This window comes from Hypomesus nipponensis, chromosome 26, assembly GCF_054491055.1.
Source record: "Hypomesus nipponensis isolate SF chromosome 26, ASM5449105v1, whole genome shotgun sequence".
NCBI lineage: Eukaryota > Metazoa > Chordata > Actinopteri > Osmeriformes > Osmeridae > Hypomesus > Hypomesus nipponensis.
In genome coordinates this window covers 2,257,752-2,279,676 of record NC_140386.1, presented here as the reverse complement: position 1 = coordinate 2,279,676, position 21,925 = coordinate 2,257,752, and the positions used below count along the sequence as shown (strand labels likewise).

The following is a 21,925-nucleotide window of genomic DNA, read 5'->3' as shown; positions in this document are numbered from 1 at the left end:
AGTAGTCAAGTGTGAACACGGCCTTAAATGATGATTGAACAGATATGCAGTATTTGTGTTTAAGATGGGTACAATTTAACTAAATGTAATCTGATCTACCCTTGTTGGACAAGAGGAATTTCTATGCCGTTTTTGTCAAACCAGTATAAAATGAGTGTAGATAAAACAATGACTATGTAAATTACATGCACAAAATATTCTGTTTCTTTTGCCCTTATTCCAAAAACAGATAATATTCCTCCTCATTTGTTAACATGGCTAATAAAAAATAATGTTCATGTTTACATGCAGCCTTGCATACTCCGATTAACACCTTGGTTTGTGTACAACGCACAGAGTTTGAAGTGTGTTGCAAACTACTGTAAACCCCACAGTTGAGAACACACTGTATACCGTATTTTTCGGAATAAAACCCCGGCTTGTACTTCAGTTTTCTTGTGGTTGTACAGCTTATATTTCGAAGCGGCGTATAGCCCAGTTTTAGAACAAAAAAAGTGGCTTCCCCAGATCTCTACAGACCATGCAGCTAATTGAATGCTCTACACTGGAACAGGGGCTTATTCAAACAGGAATCGAAAGAGGAATTATTTACTGTTACACTATCAGGGCTTGGAAATACAGGGATTTGCTAAAGTAGGCAAATGGCTAGTAGAGCATAACATTTCACAATAATTTCAGTAAATCAAACGGCTGCAAGACCCAGTGAAATTTTATATACAGCTAGCAAACCAACGTTAGCTAGCATTGCTAATGACATTAGTTTTTTAAAAATTCCTGATTTAGCAGGAGCTTTTCCCAAAAAGTTGCAATTAAAGTTGCAGTATTTTATAGGTGTTTTTTGCGATGAAATTGCGGGAGCAAGTGATAGTTGCGATAAAAAGTTGCGAATTTCCCTCATTGTAATTTTAATTGAGTTATTGGTTTAAAAAATAAGTATTTAACAAACACTCATTTAAGAATAAAACTAGGCTGACCAGACGTCCTCTTTTACCCGGACATGTCCTCTTTTCGAGACCTAAAAAATGCATCCGGCAGGGATTCCAAAATTGTCCTGGATTTTGCCTCGTCGGATATTTGTGTGTCTCTGGGTCTTTCACAAACTATTATGCCCATACAAGTTTTGTAAAGGGTATTTCCCTTACGGTCCACCTTCTTGCAGGAGCACTGACTGTAGAGAGAACTGTCATTTTAATCAGATAGTGCGGCATGCAATACACAACCAGCACTACCCCCCCCCCCCAAAGTGTCCTCTTTTTCACAAACTCAAATCTGGTCACCCTAATAAAACCATTGAGAAATGGTCCCCTAAGTAATCTTTGCAACATGCCAATTTTCATCATATCCAATTTGTAATCCTTATTCAACCAGGATTTACATTCTCATTGAATGGACAAATCTCCGAGCCTGGCTGCCAGCCCAATTTAGCCCTCCCACAAAAAAATTTGGTCGGGAAGTTGGGTCTGGGGTCTCGAGTTTTGGGAAAAAGCATGTCTGAACAGGAGCTGTTCGGACCAATCAAATTGTCAGGGCGGGCTTTATAGGATGATGGACCGATGATCAACAGTAACATAATCAACCACGTCACCAAAGAGCGCTTGGGTTGAATTTGTTTTCAACAATCTGACTGCAATACCGCTCTCGGCCTCTACGCAACTTCGGCGCTCTCACGCTTGCCAGGCATAGACAGTCGAAGAAAGCACACGCAGCGATTGACTGGTTGGGCAACCCTGGATACAGGACTGTTAATGGGATTTAACCCCTACTGGAGAGAGTTGTGGGAGACAACGATGATTGGTCAAAGTTGCGTGAAAATTGCGGTGACTGGTTAAAATTGCAACGTCGCGCTGATTTAGCAGGGAATCGAAGAATTTGTGTGAATTGGTGCGATCGCAACAAATTCTTGAAGGGTCTGTATAGCCTACTTGTGCATTGCTTGGTATCATTGTTCCCATATCAAGTGCGGCATATATTTCAGTGCGGGTTAAAATCCGATTTACTAATACATAGCTCCCATTCTGGTGGGGTGCGGGTTATAGAAAATAAGTCTTGTTTTCCGAAAAATACGGTACATGTCCAAATAATGCTCATAAAACCCAAATAATATTGGCATATCACACATCTTAGTCAGAAAATGCTACATTCGGAAAATTACTTAATTCTAATGTCCAAACTGAATATGTTGTGTATGACCGTATCAAATTCGAAATATTGTCACATACGGAATAATACTGGAATATTAGTGTGCATGTAAACATACTCAATGTAGTACTTTAAGGATATCGTTCCCTACCAGGTTTAGCCCTACTGGTAGTGTGGTGGTCATGGCAGACAGACAGAGAGCCAAGAGTGAGTCTCCCAGCCGAGTGGACGACCAACACCACTCCACCTTACAGGTAGCCACCATCCTCTTTTTGAAATACTTTCAGGTGTTTGGAATTTACTTTAATGTGAAGTTAATGATTTGGTACATTATTGATATATGTATCTACTGCCTGTGTGGCAGAGGCAGTAGGCCTATGTCACAGTGCCTACATAACCTTTTCATAATTTCATCACCTAAATTCCCAATGTCATGTAGCTATCATTTTCCAAAAGATTTTTGGCCACATTATGCGCTATGTTGTGCTGATGACTGGTTTGAAATATCATTATATAATGGCAAACCAGAGACCTCATTAGAAAACCATTTATTTTCTTTCTTCACGGAATATCAGCAATTAACTCTGGAACAATGTGTAATACTTTTTTGGCTGAATGACAGTAAGTCATCATGTATCTGAAGTAGCGAATCTGCATCATACACCTATGATTGGTGTTTGCTGTAGGTATGGATCACGTAAGTGCTTGTTTCTGCTGACATTTCCGATTGAACTCGAAGGAAATCAGCGATCCCTAGCAACCACAAATCTTGGTAGCAGTAAGGAGCTAAAGTATTAGTATTCCATAGCTAAGTTCTCCCCGTGTAATAAAAGAGTTCACTGAATTCTTAATTCACATAGTGTTTGTATCTTCTTGGAGGAGGAGCAGCTAATGAGATACCATGAGTTGGGTGCTGCTGATGGGCAGACATATGGAAGTAACGCTTTTAATACATGTTTGGCCAAGGTAGGGATGTCAATGATTAATCGGTTAATTGCCGTCAAGATTTTAACAGATAAAAACTATATTAACCAACAATGTTTGCTGTCTGCTTTGTTGGTCTAGAAATGGCAGTAAATGCAGTGTTTCCCACATAATTAGATTCTATTTGTGGTGGTAAGCAGGGGCGGAGCAAAACGTTGTAAACATTAGAGGCTTAGCCAAAACTAGGTCCCAGTATCATTTTGATGTGACTGTAGATAGGGACTGTAATGTGAGCCTGCAGAGAAAAGCTTTTAGCATTAATTTGAGTGCAAAATATACATGTTTTGCTTTATGTATTACCTTGGACTCCTGTTGTTATATTTGCTGAATGTATTTAACCATACATTGTATTATATTTAACTTAAATGTATCAGTTTTGGACAAATTTGTGCAGAGAAGTATAATACTAAGGCCCAATCCCAATGTCCCCCTTAAACCCTAAGCCCTGAACCCTCTCAGACTTACTTGACGTCAACAGTGAGTGATTGAATGCAAGAGACTGCAAGGGCTCAAAATGCAATCAATTGGAATGAGACAGCACTTTGCTGCATTATCGGCAAAATAGTGATGTTGTTGGATCAAATCTGATGAAAGCATATTTGGAACTGATTATCAAAGGACAACCTACAGACAATCCAGTGAGCTTTGTGTTAAAACTTACATGTTAACTTTTATTTTTAACTATGTTTACATCATGGTTGGTTGCTCCTTCCATGCATGCTTGTTTGCTTACCCTTCTTCTTGTTTAATGAGGCAGGTTTTTCCTGGATTTTTTTCTTGCTTCCGGGCTTTCCCTGATAATCCTTGTTTCATTTCACAACTCTGTGATTTGTGTATGCATAAATGCATTCTAACAAAAAGGGCGCATAAACGGCTCAAAATGGCCCTTGTGCACTTGACAATTTGACTGTGGGACAGCCCTAACTCCTCACAGACTTGGTGAGAACACGCCTCAAAATCTGTGAGTCTATGAGGGTGGACGCTGGGATTGGGCCTAACCATTCATACACTCCGGATTGATACTCCGGCTGAGGGAAAAAGCTGTTCGTCCTGCACATTGATTCAGAGCGTGCACGGAGAGAGGGGGCTATTCACAGAGGGGTCTGAAAGAAAGAGGGAGAACGTGAGCGGGGCAAGAAGGGGCTGAGAAAATCAATGCGCTGCGCACAACTCAGTGAAATATTTTGTTTTGCCATATGTTAAACAGTAAAAACAAACAACAACAAAAACACTATTTGTGGTGGCCAATATCTTACTGTGGCGGAGCACCACATTTTTGCAGGGGTTCAGCCCACTAGCCGCTAAGTTTTTATGAAAGTCAATGCACATTCAGAATCAGAAAGGGTTTTAACCACCATAAAATGTATAAAATATATATAAAATAAATATGAAGTATAAAATAGCTATAATGTACAATATAAAAAAATAATAAAAATCAGATACGGTGCTTACTGCAAAATGACATGGGTGCAATAATGGCTATTGTTTAAAGTCTGTGGTTTTAAGTCTGTGTGAACCCATGTCCGTGTTGAAGAGGCCAGTGGCAGATGGAAAGAAACTGTTCTTGTGGTGTGAGGTTTTGGTCCTGATGGACCACAGCCTTTTTCCGGAGGGGAGTGGCTGAAACAGAGAGTGTTCAGGGTGGGAGGAGTCGGCACAATCTTCCTCGTTCGCTTCAGGGTCCTCGAGGTGTGCAGGTCCACAAGGGTAGGCAGATTGCAGCCAATCACCTTGTCAGCAGTGAGGATGATATGCTGCAGTCTGCTCTTGTCCTTGGCAGTGGCATCAGCATACTAGATGGTGATGGAGGAGTGATGGCTGTTTAGAAGTGCACCATCATTGTCTTGACTGGGGAGTCGCACAGGGTGATGGGGGTGAGTGGGGCTGTATTCTTTCTGAAGTCCACAACCATCTCCACTGTCTTAAGAGCATTGAGCTGTAGGTTGTTCTGGCTACACCGGGTTGTCAGCTTCCCACCTGTAGTCCGACTCATCTCTACCAGAGATGAGCCCAATGAGGGTGGTGTCGTCCGCAAACTTCAGGAGTTTGACAGACGGATGACTGGAGGTGCAGCTGTTGGTGTACAGGGAGAAAAAGCAGAGGAGAAAGGACACAGCCCTCAGGAGATCTGGTGCTGATGGACCGGGAGTCAGAGACTTGTGTTCCCAGCTTAATGCACTGCTTCCTGTCAGACAGGAAGTCTGTGATCCACCTGCTGGTGGACACAGGCATGTTCAGCTGGGAGAGCCTGTCCTGAAGCAGGGCAGGGATGATGGTGTTGAAGGCAGAGCTGAAGTCCACAAACAGGATCCTGGCATAGGATGCTTGGGAGTCCAGGTGCTGTAGGGTGAAGTGGAGGGCCATGTTAACTGCGTCGTCCACAGACCTATTGGCTCTGTAGGCAAACTGCAGGGGGTCCAGTAGAGGGTCTGTGATGGATTTGACGTGTGCCAGCTCCAGGCGCTTGAAAGACTTAATAACTACAGAGGTCAGGGTCTGTAGTCATTATGTCCTATTGGCCCTGGATTTTTGGGCACAGGGATGATGGTGGAAGACGTGAGACAGGCTGGCACATGGTGTGTTTTCAGGGAGGTGTTGAAGATGGTGGTGAACACCGGACAGCTGGTCAGTGCAGTGCTTGAGGGTGGCAGAGGAGACAGAATCCTGGCCCAGCTGCTTTGCGAGTGTTCTGCCTCTTGAAAAGTTTGTTAACTTCACCCTCCTGAATGGAGAGTCTTATCGTGTTGATAGGGCAGGGGGGAGGGAAGGGATAGTTCAGGACAGTCCAATTGTCTCTCAAATCTACAGTAGAACTTTAGGCCAGGTGAGAGTGGGGGGCTCTGGGCTTGAAGTTGGTAATCTGCTTGAGCCCTCTCCAGACAGAAGCAGAGTTGTTAGCAGAGAATTTGTGTTTTAGGCCGAATCCCAATACTCCCCCTTCCCCTTAGTTTTGCGCGTTCTCGTGAGTGCTAGTGGTGTCCCAATACTCTTTTGGAGCTTGGGTAGGGCTAAGACGAAGGGGTATACACCCCTTAAAACCAAGTAAGATCAGGAGCTTACTTGAAACCTAGGGCTATGTGAATACTGCGCGAGCGGCGGCCAGATCACCCATGAACCGTGAACATATCCCAGTCAGTACAGTCCAAGCACGCCCGCAGATCCTCCATAGCATCGCTAGTCCACTGTTTCGATGTCCTCACAGCACTTACAGCGCTTTAGCTTCTGCCTGTATGCAGGAATCAGGTCCCAGTGCTGCTCGGGGACCACATGGTAGGCTTCACTGATTGTAGAGTAGCAGTGATCCAAAGTGTTCCCTTCTCTGATTGGGCATTTAATGAATTGTCTATATTTGGGGAGTTCTGGGTGAGATTGCCTTTGTTAAAGTCGCCTAGTACAATAACCAAGGAAACCGGATTAGCATGCTCCACACTCAATATCTGGCTGGCGAGCACACGTTTTGCCTCATTGACGCTAGCCTGCGGAGGCATGTAGACCTGAATGAATGACGCAAACTCATGTGGCGAGTAAAAAGGTTGACAGTTAATAACAAAGGATTCCAAATCAGGAGAACAGTGCTGCAGAATCACTGTCACATCTTCCACATCGTCACACCAGCCACTGTTAGTGTAAAAACAAATACCACCGCCTTTCGATTTGCCGGAAGAGTCTCGATCCGCTCTCAGCAACCTGCCAGATGTAGCGGGATCAGATCACCCAGCCATGTCTCTGTAAAGCACAAAACAGAAGATCAATTAAAGTTTTTCCACACCATTTCGTCAAGTTTGTTGCTCAGCGAATGCACACTGGAAAGAAATATCCCCGGTAACGCTGTGCGAGCCCCGTGCCGACAAAGTCGCACAAGTGCACCGGCTCGTTTACCTCTCCTGCGTCGCTTCGCTGCTAAGACAAAGCCGAGGGCGGCTTTGACTATAATGCCCACTAAGTCTGGGGCTTGAAGCAGAAAAATAGGAAATAAATCCATAGGAGTTGTTGTCCTGATGTTTAGAAGAAAGTCTCTTGTTAGAGAACTCTTGGCAGAACAATGAATTAACAGACAAAACAAAAAGGAGCGCACCGAACGGCCGAGGCTGCCATCATTGGTGCCATCTTGGAATCGACGAATCAGTTCAATATTGTGTATTTAAATATTAAATTGTGTATTTTATCATGTAATTTTACGGTGATATTAATATAAACTCCTCCAAAAAAGTTTGGAAAAGTTATTTCGGTCGATTATTCCTCCCCTTAATAATACCAATTGGTATTGTATTTTATATTTTTGGAAAGCCTGATTAGTCACCTTTACAATGAGGTACAACTTTTAAGGATTGTGCATTTGTGGAATGAGCAACACAGCTAACCGTGTGGGTAGCGGCCCCAAAAAATGTGCCAAAATCCCCATGCAATATTCTTCTGTTGGTATTCACTCTCGTTTTGAGCTTCAAGTGGGATCAGCTTGGGTGTGCTGTATGTGCCAGAGTGACCAACGCAAACATGTTGGCTGACTTGCGACAAATCCTGGTTGAGGAATGGGATGCCATCCCACAGCAGTGTGTGACCAGGCTGGTGACCAGCATGAGGAGGTGCCAAGCTGTTGTGGCTGTGTATGGATCTTCCACACGCTTCTGAGGTCCCTGACAGTGTAAAATGAAAAAAGTGTACAAATGGCCAATATGTGTTGTTTTTTCCTAATTACTGTGGGAGAGTAGCCTGACGTTGTCATACTCATATTTCTATTCAGAATATGAGTCTGAGAACTCTCCGTTGGGCTGTGAGTATGGGGCCTGTTTCAACCGAACTCGTAAAACAAATGCCTCTTCGCTCAATTGGATAGACCTACAACCAATCAGAGCAACGTAATATGTTTTTTGTTGAAAACAAATTAAACTTAAGCACTCTTGAGTGACGTGGTTGATTACGCTACTGTTGATCATCTGTCCATCATCGTATAAAGCCCGGCCTGACAATTTCATTGGTCCGAACAGCTCCTGTTCAGACATAGTTTTCCCCCAACCGAGGTTCCCCAGACCCAACTTCCCGACCCCAAAACGTTTTTTGTGGGTGGGGCTAAGTTGGGCTGGCAGCCAGGCTAGTGGGAGAGTGCAATTATCCAGTCCACCAAGCAACTCAAAACGAGAGTGAATACCAACAGACGAATATTGCAGGGGATTTTGGCACATTTCTTTGGCCGCTACCCACACGGATAGCTGTGTTGCTCATTCCCCAAATGCGCAATTGTTAGCTACACTGGGTTGTAAAGGTGACTAATCAGGCTTTCCAACGATATAAAATACAGTACAAATTGGTATTATTGAAGGGGAGGAATAATCGACCAAAATAACGTTTCCAAACTTTGAGGAGTTTATATTTTTACCGGTGTACTGTCTACTTATCTGAACTACAGCTAACAACATTATCTGGGACAAGTGGATTATTTTGTAGGGCAAATGGAAGAGAAAAGTACTTGCCCCACTGGACACGCTTAAACTCAAACAAAATAAAATGCCATATTACTTGCACTGGCCAGCTTGCAAATACTAAGGATAGCCTACCGAAGTTGAGTTAGCCAATGTCATTAGCAATGCTAGTTAATGTTTGCCAGCTGTGTATAACATTTTTCACTGGGTCTTGCAGCTGTTTGATTGACTAAAATTATTATGAAATGTTATGTTCTACTAGCCATTTGTCTACTTTAGCATGTCACAGTATTTCTAAGCCCCAATAGTGTAACTGAGAAGACGCAGTAAATAATTCTTCTTTCAAGTGATAAGCCCCCGTTCAAGTGTTGAGCATTAAGTTAGCTGCACGGTCTGTAGAGATATTGGGACGAAGCTGCAATACAGTAGATAACAGAAAGTGTTTCATTCTGCAGAAATTCTGTAAAAATGTAATGTAACAAATAACATTTTTTAGAACACCTCAATTGTTGTAATTTGTATAATATTACAGCTCATCTTCGTTGGTCAAAGGCACAATCTTTACCAGGACATAATTTTTGTGCATGGAAAAGTGAAACGTAAATGTAGGCTACTTGTCCAAAGTGCCTCAAAAAGTTAATGTCAGGCCCTGAATGATCACTGTCACTAGATATAAACAAAACGTTGACTTTTACTCTGTGCTATTCACTGACAGTAAAAAAAATATGTGTAGGCAACTGCTGTTCTTAAACAAGCTCAAAGGTCGTTGCTGCGTTGCTAAATGATAGCAACTCACGAGGACATTTCACCAACTCTCCACTTATTCTCCTCGGACCATCCATTTAATTGGCCATGACGGCCATCAGGTCTCGGCAATTACTCATTTGCACTCTCGTCTACTTGGTTCAAAATTATACGGCTGCGGGCCATCATACACATGCGTGTTTTTGCCACCTCTTCTTCATCCCAGTCAGTCGCCATAGTTCTAGTACTAGGCTGAGGCTACTCTCCTCCATGACTCCCCAACGTGACGTCATCGCCGAATTGCGCTAATATACTAATGCTAACACCAAAAACTATTGGTTTTTAACACCATTTGGAGATGCCATTTGGAGATATTTTAAACGATAAACATATCTTGAGTGCTTCATGTACCCATTAATCAACAGTAGTCTTTAACCTGCCATATGGCCTTTAAACAAATGGATTAAATGGAAAAAAGAAAATCCTCATAATTATACACACAATTACCCATTATGATAACATGAAAACGTTTTTTTTTTTATGTTTGCAAATCTTTAAAAAAAGAAAAAAACGATCATGTACCAAAGTATTTACAACCTTTGCCACAACACTCAAAATTTAGCTCAGGTGCATCCTGTGACATCCTTGACATGTTTCTACAACTTGATTGGAGTCCACCTGTGGTCAATTCAGTTGATTGGACATGATTTGGAAAGGCACACACCTGTAGGGCTGCAACAAACAATTATTTTGATAATTGATTAATCGAACAATTATTAGATCGATTAGTCGACTAATCATCAATTTTTTTCATTGATTAATCAGAAAACTTTGAACGATTATTCAGCTTTCGCAATTTGTTAAAACATTGATTCTAACTAATAAATAAAACCAAGAAATCACTTCAGCTTTTGAAAAAAAAATTGTATTGCACTTTGAGCCAACTGAACAGGCTATTACATCTCTTTTTGTCCAATTGTGTCCAACCTGAATCAAAAATGCTCTCTAAGCATTTTTTCAGTTGTATTACAGACAAAAAAAGTAGGAATGTAAACAAATCTCTTGTAAGACAACAGGGTTCTGTTCAATGAAATACAGTGACTAACAGTATAATTTCTGGACTGGCTTTTTGTTTGTCTCATTACAATGGTCGTATACACTGACCCGTCTAATTGCTGTCTGTGGACATGTTGCTATGGTGTTAGTATCCGTGAAATACTGCGTAATTCGTTATCAACTGGTGTAGCTAACTAGGCATCCAGCTTGAGCACACTCACCTCCTGCCGTTTCCATCTCCTCTCGTGCGGGGATGCTTTCGTTTTAAATGTTCATGCATGAACGTTGTGCTACCATGGAAAACAAGTTACGCCTTGCACACATTAAATATTACAGTATTTTTAGTTGGATCTTTGGTGAAACTTTCCCACACAAGACTTTTTCAGGCCCGTTTAAGCCATAGAGTTAATATAACTAGAGTAAGGTACTTTTGTCTTCTAAGATGGCGTCCCCATTCATTTCTATGAAAAGTGGCGCAGTGAGGCTAGCGAGAGCGCGAGACTGAACGCGGCCATCTTTCCACTTCCGTGTCTTCCGGTCTAGCTTTAAACAGTGGCTCTTTTTTTCCCTAGCCCAAGACCTCGTGCACGCTTGTAACTAGCTGTACACGTCATACTTCGCGACAACCAGTCGCGAGCATAGATTTATATGGTTACGAGCGTGTGAGCTAAGGCATAGCAGTGGCAGAATCTATGGGCAGAAAGTCCGATAAGAATCAGAGACATGATGCAAACTTAACGGAAATGTATACTGTCACTGTATAGTATTCCTTCCACTTCCTTCCGCATTTTCTTTCCCTCTCCTCCCCCTGACCTTCCCTGCTTGCTTCCCTGCTTGGCTTCACGGAGAAATGCTCTGAAGTTTCAGTAATTTGGATAGTTTTCGATGATATTATTCAAAATTAAGTGAATTGACTACAACCACAAAAAGGAACAACCTTAGGGACTGAGTCATGGCCTGCTCTCGGCGCTTAACCAAAGAGGCCTAGCGCTGCCTCTACCTTCATCGGAGATGGGACTGGCGCCAAGGATAAAAAGCCAAAAAAGCGAGGCAGAAACTCTTCCCGCATCACCTTTCCTCCTGTCCCACTCAGAAACAGATTTGAACCACTGGGAACTTTCTCTCCCTTGTGTGTGGAATCCAAGGCGAAGAGGCACAGGAGTGCTAGCCACGCAGCTAACCAACATGAAGGGGCCCGGATTGCCGACACACCATGATGGTAGCTACTACACACATGCAAATCCAACATATCATCGTCTGCTACGACCGGGAGTCCCCCATTTTACTCCAAGCCCCTCTTGGGGCGCTGTTCGACCCCCTATCAAGTCTAATCAGACAACAATATCACAGGATTATAAAGATCCAAGGTATGCTAAGACTATCCACAGCCCATCAGCTGTTAGAGGAGCTAACGCTGCTAGCACTATAGAATCTATTGCTAGCACTGACACAGTGGCTAACCTTGGTCTAGCACAAGGACCTATCATTGCTAACCCAAATAAGATAAGAACTGGCTCCACAGCTACAAATAAGGCAAACGTTAGAAATGCAAACACAACACCACATATGGCCACTATCTTGATTGGAGATGCCATGACAGCACATGTTAAACTGGCAAAGACAGAAAATATTTGTCTTAGCAACACATCTGTCGAGGAACTGTCGTCAGAGGTACGAACAATCCTCAACAATAAACCAAACAACCCTAAGATTATCATCCATACTGGCTCATTTGATATCCTACACAAGAAAACTGGCACTGAGATACTTAAAAAACATTTCACCCAGCTACTGAACACAATCAACAGATATCAAGATGTATTCATCAGTGGACCAATTGCATGCTTTCGAAGAAGAAAAGAAGCCTTCAGTCGACAATCTTTCAACACATGGTTGGCATCTGTCTGTCTGGCACACAAACTGAGATTTATCAATAATTTCAATGTGTTCTGGAACTGTGCAGACCGTTTTCAAGCTGACGGACTCCACCCAAACCGTAGAGGATCTCAACTACTAACAGCAAACATCAGTCACGTGCTCCTGACCACAAATCAAGTTGCTCCCCCTATCCCTGTTGTGTCTAAGCTAGCTGACACATTCCAAACAACCTCCCATGGAACAGAACAGAACATTCAAACAGCCTCCTGCAAGGACATGGGCCTACCACAGATCTGCACCCCCCGGATGAATTCCCTTGTGATGGAACAGCTCAGTGACATAGACTTTCCCAATGAAAAGCTACGCTAGGACAGCCACCATGCTATTTCATTAGACATACCGGTCATCATCACAAACAGAAAATGGCATGGTAAAATGCATGGTTACAAACCTTAAACTAGTGTTAGAAGTCACAGAACTATCCATATTCTTCAAACAGATTTATCAACCCCTGTTTTATCTGTTAATACCCCACAGATGAAACTGGCCCTTCTAAATGTTAGATCACTAAATAACAAAACATTTCTAGTTAATGATCTGGTCAAAGAAAACAAATTAGACTGCATCTGTTTAACAAAAACCTGGCTAAACAACGACACGGCAACAGCAACTTTGATAGAAGCGTGTCCGCCAGATTACAGCTTCCACCAAGTTTCTAGGAAATCCAAAAAAGGTTGAGGAGTCGCAGCTATCTTCTCCTCTGAACTATTGTTCAAAATCACTGAGCTTATAGCATATGAATATCTTGCTATAGAGCTCAAAACCGAATCAATACTTTTTGTCATTATATATCGGCCACCCAAGCACTCGCCAATATTGATACAAGAATTCTCTGAACTATTATCACTATGTGTCACTAGATATGACAAAGTAGTTTTTGAGACTTAAATATCCAAGTAAATAAAAAAGCCGACCCAAGAACTATTGAGCTCTTAAATATCCTAGACAGTCTCAATCTAACTCAACACATAACAGACCCAACACACCGGCACGGAAACACACTAGATCTAGTGATAACAACTGGACTAAATATCAATAATATCTCAATAACTGATCTACCCCTCTCAGACCATCATTGTATACTTTTTAATGTGGAAATTATCCCAACAAAAACCACAAAATAATTCTTAGTCCAAAGAAGATATTTAGACGATACAGCTATGATGAAATTTTCTGAACAATTTGCTCTACATGAACCAACTAATCATGATTGCTCTCTGAATGAAATGGTAGAGAACCTCAATGATGCACAAAAAATAATTAAACTGCTTTCAAAACAAAAAATAGATAGTTAATAATAATTATAGTTAATAAACAATCAAATATACAATTATAATAGTAAAAACGAAATAGATAAACAATATTTGACTTATTTCTCCTCTTTCCATAAAATGTGCTTGCGGCAATGGCGGCCATTTTGGATGGAAAGAAAAAGGAAGTTACCAAAGTCCCACCCCATTAAATGACATATGGAAAGCCCAGGATGTCCTCTTTCGAGTACAACAGGGATTGATAGAGTAGCTCTAAAGAATAAAGTTAGATGCATGTGAACAAAATGTCCAGTATAGAGCACAAAAGTTAATGGGCGGGGTCTCAGGAGGATATGTTTGGAAACTGCACGAGGCAGCTCGGATCCAAGACGGATTCGAGAGACCGCAGATAGAGTGTGGCTAGTCTGGTTTGTTATATGTTTTAGATCTATTACTTTTATCACTTGTATTATTGTTTTTGTTGATTTTATGTAAAGCACCTTGAGCTGCAATTCCTGTATGAAATGTGCCATATAAATAAAGTCTTACTTACTTACTTGTTTTTTAGAAATAGGCTATAGGGCTAAATATAGGGCTATTCTAGATGGAACTCATCACATATGTTGCTTTTTTTCTTTGTGATATGAGTATGATTTCCAGCGCATTGTATCGGATGAAATAAACTGGTAACATGAACAGCTCCGTCATTGTTCTCGCCAGGCAAAGAAAGCTTAGTTATTTTGGTAACCGAAATCTTCCATAATGTAGACTTACTGTTACAAACCCCCCCAGATGTAAACTGCCTAGGGCGGGGAGAGGATGCAACTCTGTAACCCCAATAAGTATCTGGGAAGTTAGACCGGGTAACAGGGAACACTGGACACAGGGATAACAGATATTTAGAAGTTTATTGGCTGGTACATAACCCCAAAAAGGGTACAAAGGGACGGAGAGAAGCAAAACCACCCTGTCTGCCTATCCACAAGCTAACTAAACAAAAGTACAAGGGGTGGCACCCGCTCCTTACCTAATGTTTCTCCAACAGGTAACTACCTACGTGAGGGGAGATTTAAACCCATGGGTAGCTTGCCTGTCCCCTTGTTCCCTGCCAGGGGAGCCAAAGAAAAAAAAAGCTACACCGAGTGTAGACTGAAACAAAACTAATACTGTTGTACAAACAAAACAAGGGAGAACAAACATGAACCAAAGTCAAAAACAGCACACCGTCAAGACACCAAACAGAACACTGACACAGGGTCTAGTAGCTCTCCCCTCCTCTCCCAGTCAAACCGCGCAGCTTCTTAAGCAGTCTCCCGATTGGCTGCGTGGAGGCCGACAGGTCAGGAGCGGGGCACGGGACTGGCCAATCAGAACGCGCCTATGAGGAGGAGGTAGCGGGGAGGGGACAAAAAGAAACAACGAACAGAACCACAGAACACATAACAGTACACAATAACGGGTCGTAACACTTACCATACCTCACTGTCAACTTTATATTCAAACGAAATGCCACAAAATTCACACTGCCTTCAATTTATCATCAGTGTAGAAATGTGGCCAGTGTTTTATATGTTCTTCCTACAAAACCAAACGCCTATTAATGGATAACGTGATCTAACAAGACTTGGTAATAATGTAATAAATAAAAGCTTGACAACTGTGTCTAAAATATACTTTATTGAACATTTGCCTTTGAAAGGGGCTTATTCACAGAACCATATAGGCTACAAGACGTTTCCATCAGATGTAAGTGGGGGTGATACATAGTCACTGAGGACCTTCATTGTCCCACAAAAGCAGTCTGGCTTGATGACACGATCAAAAAAAGAATAATGGGTGTGTTTAACAAAAGCTTCTGTAGGCAAGACTAATATTATTTAAATATATATATAATTTCCGATTGTGGTTAACAGTAAAAGTATGAATCTTCGTCTTTGCTCCAGATAGACATGTCAACAATATGCTCGCGCTTAACAAAATATATTTGCCATCATGTCATGAAAATTTTTACAAAATATCAAATCTGTTTTAAAATAATGGGAATAAACTATATTAACATCATTTCATGTATGTGTGACAACCATTTGCTACAACAAGGCAGGCAACTCAAGCCATTTCTCCCTGTGCTCATTCAATATAAGTCTATGGCTCATTCAGCTCAATGTAAATCGGCTATCGGCCAATGTGAACTTTTGTGCTTGAGACCCGTTAGTATCCGCGAGCACATTTGCAGGCAACTTTTACTGACATAGGCAAATAAATGGGGTGCTAGTTTAGACATTAAGGATTGGTTTCAAACTTCAAAAAAATCTGGAAAAATTATTCTATGAAAAGGCTAGTAGTATGAGCCAGGTTTGAGAATCGAACAAAAATTATTGGGGGAGATAGTTTTGTAAATGTTGACTGGAGTTAATAGAATAAAAACGACCGGAAGAGTCGGAAACCTAACCGTAAATGCAATACCACCTATCCACCGGGGCCGTTGCTTCAAAAACCCTAAAATGTATACCGCTGTTTTCTTCTATTGGATAGCATACGGGAGGGCTGCATTAGTCTAGCGCTACGGTGCCACACTGGTCAAATCACGTTATTGCTGGCACATAAAAGAGGTCGTAGGAGATCAAATGATTTGTCGACAACATAAATATTTGTCGTCAATTTTTTATTGTCAACGTTGTCGATAACGTCGACTAATCGTTGCAGCCCTACACACCTGTCTATATAAGGTCCCACAGTTGACAGTGCATGAGCACACACCAAGCCATGAAGTCCAAGAATTGTCTGTACACCTCCAAGATAGGCACAGATCGAGGCACAGATCTGGGGAAGGGTACAGAAAATGTATTCAGCATTGAAGGTCCCAATGAGCACAGTTGCCTCCATCTGCTAATGGAAAAGGTTTGGAACCACCAGGACTCTTCCTAAAGTTGGCCAACCTGGCCAAACTGAGCAATCGGGGGAGAAGGGCCTTAGTCAGAGAGGTGACCAAGAACTCGATGGTCTCTCTGACAGAGCTCCAGCCTTGCTCTATGAAGAGAGAAGAAACTTTCAGAAAGACAACCATCTCTGCAGCAATCCACCAATCAGGCCTGTATGATAGTGACCAGACGGAAGCCACTCCTCAGTAAAATGCAGATGACAGCCCACCTGGAGTTTGCCAAAAGGCACCCAAAGGACTCTCAGACCATGAGAAACAAAATGATCTGGTCTGACGAAACAAAGATTTAACTCTTCTGTGCTGTATTGATTTGTATTGATTGGCCTGAATGCCAAGCGTCGTGTCCGGAGGAAACTAGGCACCGCTCATCACCTGGCCAATACCATCCTACAGTGATGCATGGTGGTAGCAGTATCATGCTGTGGGGATGTTTTTCAGCGGCAGGAACTGGGAGACGAGTCAGGATTGAGGGAAAGATGAATGCAGCAATGTACAGAGACATCCTTCATGAAAACCTGCTCCAGAGTGCATTGCGAAGGTTTATCTTCCAACAGGACAATGACCCTAAGCACACAACCAAGATAACAATGGAGGGGCTTCAGGAAAAAACTGTGAATGTCCTTGAGTGGCCCAGCTAGAGCCTGGACTTGAACACTATCTCTGGAGAGATCAGAAAATGGCTGTGCACCAACGCCCCCCATCCAACCTGATGGAGCGTGAGAGGTCCTGCAAAAAAGAATTAAGGCTCAGAAAGACTTGAGGCTGTAATTGCTGCCAAGGGTACTTCAACAAATAATTCAGCAAAGGCTGTGAATAGTTATGTATGTTATATTTTATTTCTTAATTTTTGATTATCTATAAAAAATATTAATTAATTCTTTTTTCACTTTGTTGTATAATTAGTGTTTAGAATTGAATATATACATAATCTTTTGATGATATTATGTACTTTAAATTATTAAATATTCAAAGTCTCATGTTATTTAATTGTAACTCGTTTAACTGCATGCTCTTATGGTTCTTCCCTTTGGCACTTATTTGGTTTTCACAATGTATGCCTCATGTTTTGGCTGCTTGCAATGTTTGGGGCTACCTCGTTGTTATGATAAGTGACCTATGCTCTTTTGTAAAGCTCTCTCTTGGAAGTCACTTTGGATAAAAGCGTCTGGTAAATGCATAAATGTAAAGTCTTGGCAATTTTACGTTGGAGTACATTATTCTGAAATTGTTCCACAATTTGTAGATGCAGTTTTTTGGAGATAGGTGAACCTCTGCCCATCTTTAAACATCTGAGAGACTCACCCTCTCTAAGATACTTTTTTTATTCATGTTAACAGTGTTGTTCCTGGGTCAAAATGGGTCTTCATGGGTGCTCCAAAAAAAACGTGTCACCTTATTAGCAGACATTTATGTTTGTTTTTTTTGACCATTTCATAAATAATGGAGGCTATGCTTGAGGAAATCATTTTGCTTCCACTTTAGATTACAATAGATAGGCTAATAGATTGACAATAGTCCAAGCCCCATGGTGCTATCATGTATGGTTTAGTGCTGTCACGTTATTAACGGCGTTAACGCAAACCCATTTTAATGGCGTCAATTTTCTTTATTGCGAGATTAACGTTCTTTTTGGCCTAGCAAACTTTGTAGTTTTTTTCACATGCTGTTGCAACAACTACTGACGTTAGAAAAACTACAACACCACACCGGATCTCTAGATATCATTTGAAATGATAATTTGACATTAATGCGATGAATTGCGATTAAATATTTGAATCGTTTAACAGCACTAGTATGGTTAAAAAATTATCAAGGTTTACCTCTTTACATATATATATGCAAACTAATTAAATGTATATCAATAGAATCTAGAACTAACCAGTGGTCAGAAATGGAACACACAAATTATGAAATTCACGTTTTTCGAAGCAAGCTATTGTTCGCGCACATCACAGTTGCATCTTGATCAGACAAGAAGACACTATCTTTCTATCAACGTGATTATTATTGATCAAAACAGAACGAGGGTTCTGTTCTATTAAACATATTCGCGGACATGCACTGCACGAGTGATTAATTGCGATGACGGCTCTAATAGAAGTTATAGTGAGCACATAGAACTTTATATATATTTTCTAATCAATGTATTTATTCCCAGGTGTTTTGCAATTCCTTTTTATTTTCTTTGTGCCTATACTATATATTATAATTCCAGGTTAAGAATACCAATGGAGGCTGCGTTGGAAATCGTTAATCAAACTTTAGTCAGCATTTTGAGTGGAAATATAATTTGCATTTGTACAGGTGTATTCGTGCAGGTCTGGCTGGCCCTTGCAGCGGAACGACAGTTTACTGGCCGCTCTGTCCATTCGCGTGCCTCACAGTTGCGTATTGATCAGACAAGAAGACACGCTTATCAAATCGATTACCATTGATCAAAACAGAACGAGGGTTCGGCTGTAGCCTACTTGAAACATACTATTGAGAACATATTCGCTGACATGCATTGCACGCGTGATGAACACAGCTTTTTCTTTTTAATTGCAGACTTTTTTTTGTGGCCTTAGGCGCTCGGGATTTGTCATAGGCGCTCAGGAAAACGGCTTAGGCGCGCACCAAAATATTCTCTATGCAGTAAAAACCCTGGTTAATTACCTGTTTGCAATAAACCTAGTTAGCTGCAAAATGTTCCTCCAGCCTTTTTCCCCGTAACACTTACTTTTTACAGACTATTATTGCCCCTGTCCCAAAATTTTGAGAGGTGTTTGAAAATCATAAATTTGTTTTATTGTACACAGTGTCCAAACCTTTTTGGATTTGGGGTTTTACATCTGGACCGTTACATCTGAATCGTACATTTTTTGACCATTTCAAGCATTGTAGGGCTTTCATTCTCAAAACAATGATTGACAAGTTTCAAGAGACGGTTGTTTCTTTTTGTTAGCAATTTTTTTTCGAAAATTGACCTTAAGACCAAACGTCAATTGCATACTTTGGTAACTCAGACACAGACAATGTTAAGTTTAATTTAACACTTGAAAAGTCAAGAGTGTTTTACCTATTAGTAGGGATGTTGTTATTGACATATAATGGTCACTAGATGGTACTTCTTGCACAGAGCAAAAACATGGTCGGAAAATGAATGTGCTTTTGGCAAAACATGTAATGTTCCTCATTTATTGTCAGGACATTTGAAGTATTGCTAAAATGAGAGCCGTGTGTAATTTGGATTTCTCCGGTAGGAGGAAACCTATTGTTTTTGATGGTATTCTTCTTATTATTTATCTTCTCTTTTTGCCCCAACATCTTAAAAGGTTTCTGGTCAGAAATGTTCTAATTTGGCACATTGATAATACAGGCCAGTTTGTACCCCCACACCAAATATGGGCCACATTTTACTTTAGGGGGTGCCACAGGCCACGCCCACAAGTAACATTTTCAAAGGGATGGCATTGACACCCCATTGCTCCAATTATTCTGAAACTTGGTGTAAATGCCTTATTTCTCATTAGGAACAAAAAAGCCTCAAGGACCCATAAGGTCTGCCATGATAGCTTTAGCTAAACAGTGAAATCTTGGGAAAACCTACAAAAATCTTCTCATAAACCATAGGTCCAATTGACTTAAGTCAGGGTTTTTCATGTGTATGATACATGTTTTCCTATAGGGTGATCAGGAATAAAGTATGAAATACAAAATGACTGCATAAAGTTTATTTATGTAAATGTACACCACATTACCTCAATATATATGTGTCATTAATGCAAATGGTTTTGACTGATGATTTTACAAACCTAACAGACTTCAAGAGGACATTAATCTGAAGTACCGTGCACATTTTCACTTTGATCTGTCAAAAGATGACTGAATTACAGCTGCTTACAGCTTGTCCCAACGCTAATATTCTGCCCTTTCAATTCATGAATCTCAACAGTTGATGTGTAGCAGAGAGAATAGAGAGCCTGACTTGCAACCACATGCTCTTGAGATCCAATCTCCATTCAGCCAGTTGTTGCCAAGCATTAATTAATTTTGCTCTCTTGTTTTCCAACTCTTGACCTTCTACAATGTACATTTTATAATATTTTGCCATTTTGAGGGGGAACCCGCATCGCTCCTTTGCAGCTATATTTCAGAAATGCTATTTTCAGCTATTTTATTGAGTTGGCATAATGTTAGGCAGGAATTGGAATAGGGGGACTTTGATTGTGAAGGAGGTAGTAATGTGTGTAGAGAGTGGAAACAAAGTGGCCGGCCGGCTCAGGGAGTCACGGAGCCCTGGAGTTTGTCCGTGTCTCTTATTATTTTAAATTACACTATTGTGAATCCAATGATCCTAACCTGACAGCCCATGCTGGCATGTCCTTTTATTAGGCCTACCTTATCATATTCATGAATGGTTTAGACTACCATTTGCAAAATAGTTGCAAATTATCAAAGGCATATAATATGATTCAATTCGCTCATGTGTAAATGTGCAAAATACATTTATTTGTTATGTTTATCCGCTTTGCAAAACATATTAGCATTTTATGATTACAATTGTTGTTCCCGCTGTGTCATGACATAAGAATTGCTTAGGCGCGCACCCAAATTTTCTCTATGCAGGAAAAACCCTGGTTAATTACCTGTTTGCAATTAACCTAGTTAGCTGCAAAATGTGCCTCCAGCTTTTTTTTCCCCATAACACTTACTTTTTCCAGACTATTATTGCCCCTGTCCCAACATTATGGGGATTGATATAATGCTTAGTGATTTTCAAGGACCAAATTTGCAATTTAGCGTGGTTTCTCAAGGATGAGATGTTGGAGTGATGGCTGCTGGATAAGGGCCTGTCTTGATTTGATAAAAAAAAATACTGTTCATCAGTTTATGTTCTGACAATACTTTGCGATGACTCAAAGCTGGGTTAGGCAAGTTTTGCAAAGCTAGCTGTTTTAGCTTCTGTTTGACATGATTCAAACCAAAATATCCCACCTCCTCCCTTCAAAGCAACTCCCACAAAACTACAGTAACGCGCACTCTGTGCATTGGGCTGAGTGCACGCTGGTAGGTAGGTAGACATATAGGAAGCCCGTCCTGCTCCAATGGATTGTCTAGTACCAAATTAGCTATTTAGCATGAGTATTCAAGGATAAGGTGTTGGAGTGATGGCTGCTGGAAATGGGCTTGTCTTTCCTTAAGAGAAATATCTGTATATGATTCATGATGACTGTAAAAATAGACAGAATAACAGCTCTGAAAAGTTAAGCCAAGAGTCAGATGGCTGAGCAGTTAGGGAATCGGGCTATGAATCAGAAGGTTGCCGGTTTGATTCCTGGCAGTGCCAAATGTAGTTGTGTCCTTGGGCAAGGCACTTAACCCTACTTGCCTCGGGGGAATGTCCCTGCACTTACTGTAGGTCGCTCTGGATAAGAGCGTCTGATAAATGCCTAAATGTAATGTAAAACATCTTGATC

The 21,925-nt window shown here is 41.1% G+C and overlaps 1 protein-coding gene and 1 pseudogene across 3 annotated transcripts in view; both read left to right on the top strand.

Annotated features, from left to right (window-relative positions):
* The window catches only part of zbtb37 (zinc finger and BTB domain containing 37), a 41,142-nt gene that overhangs the window by 3,811 nt on the left and 15,406 nt on the right, over positions 1 to 21,925 (top strand). The window contains exon 3 of one of the 3 annotated variants that reach the window (XM_084692388.1): positions 2,294 to 2,393. The exons of the other annotated variants lie outside the window; for them this stretch is intronic. Coding sequence (XP_084548514.1) covers positions 2,294 to 2,393 — 100 coding nt within the window. The remainder of the gene's footprint in view (positions 1 to 2,293; positions 2,394 to 21,925) is intronic. 3 annotated transcript variants of the gene reach the window in all.
* Positions 14,727 to 17,448, top strand: LOC146220991 (uncharacterized; annotated as a pseudogene).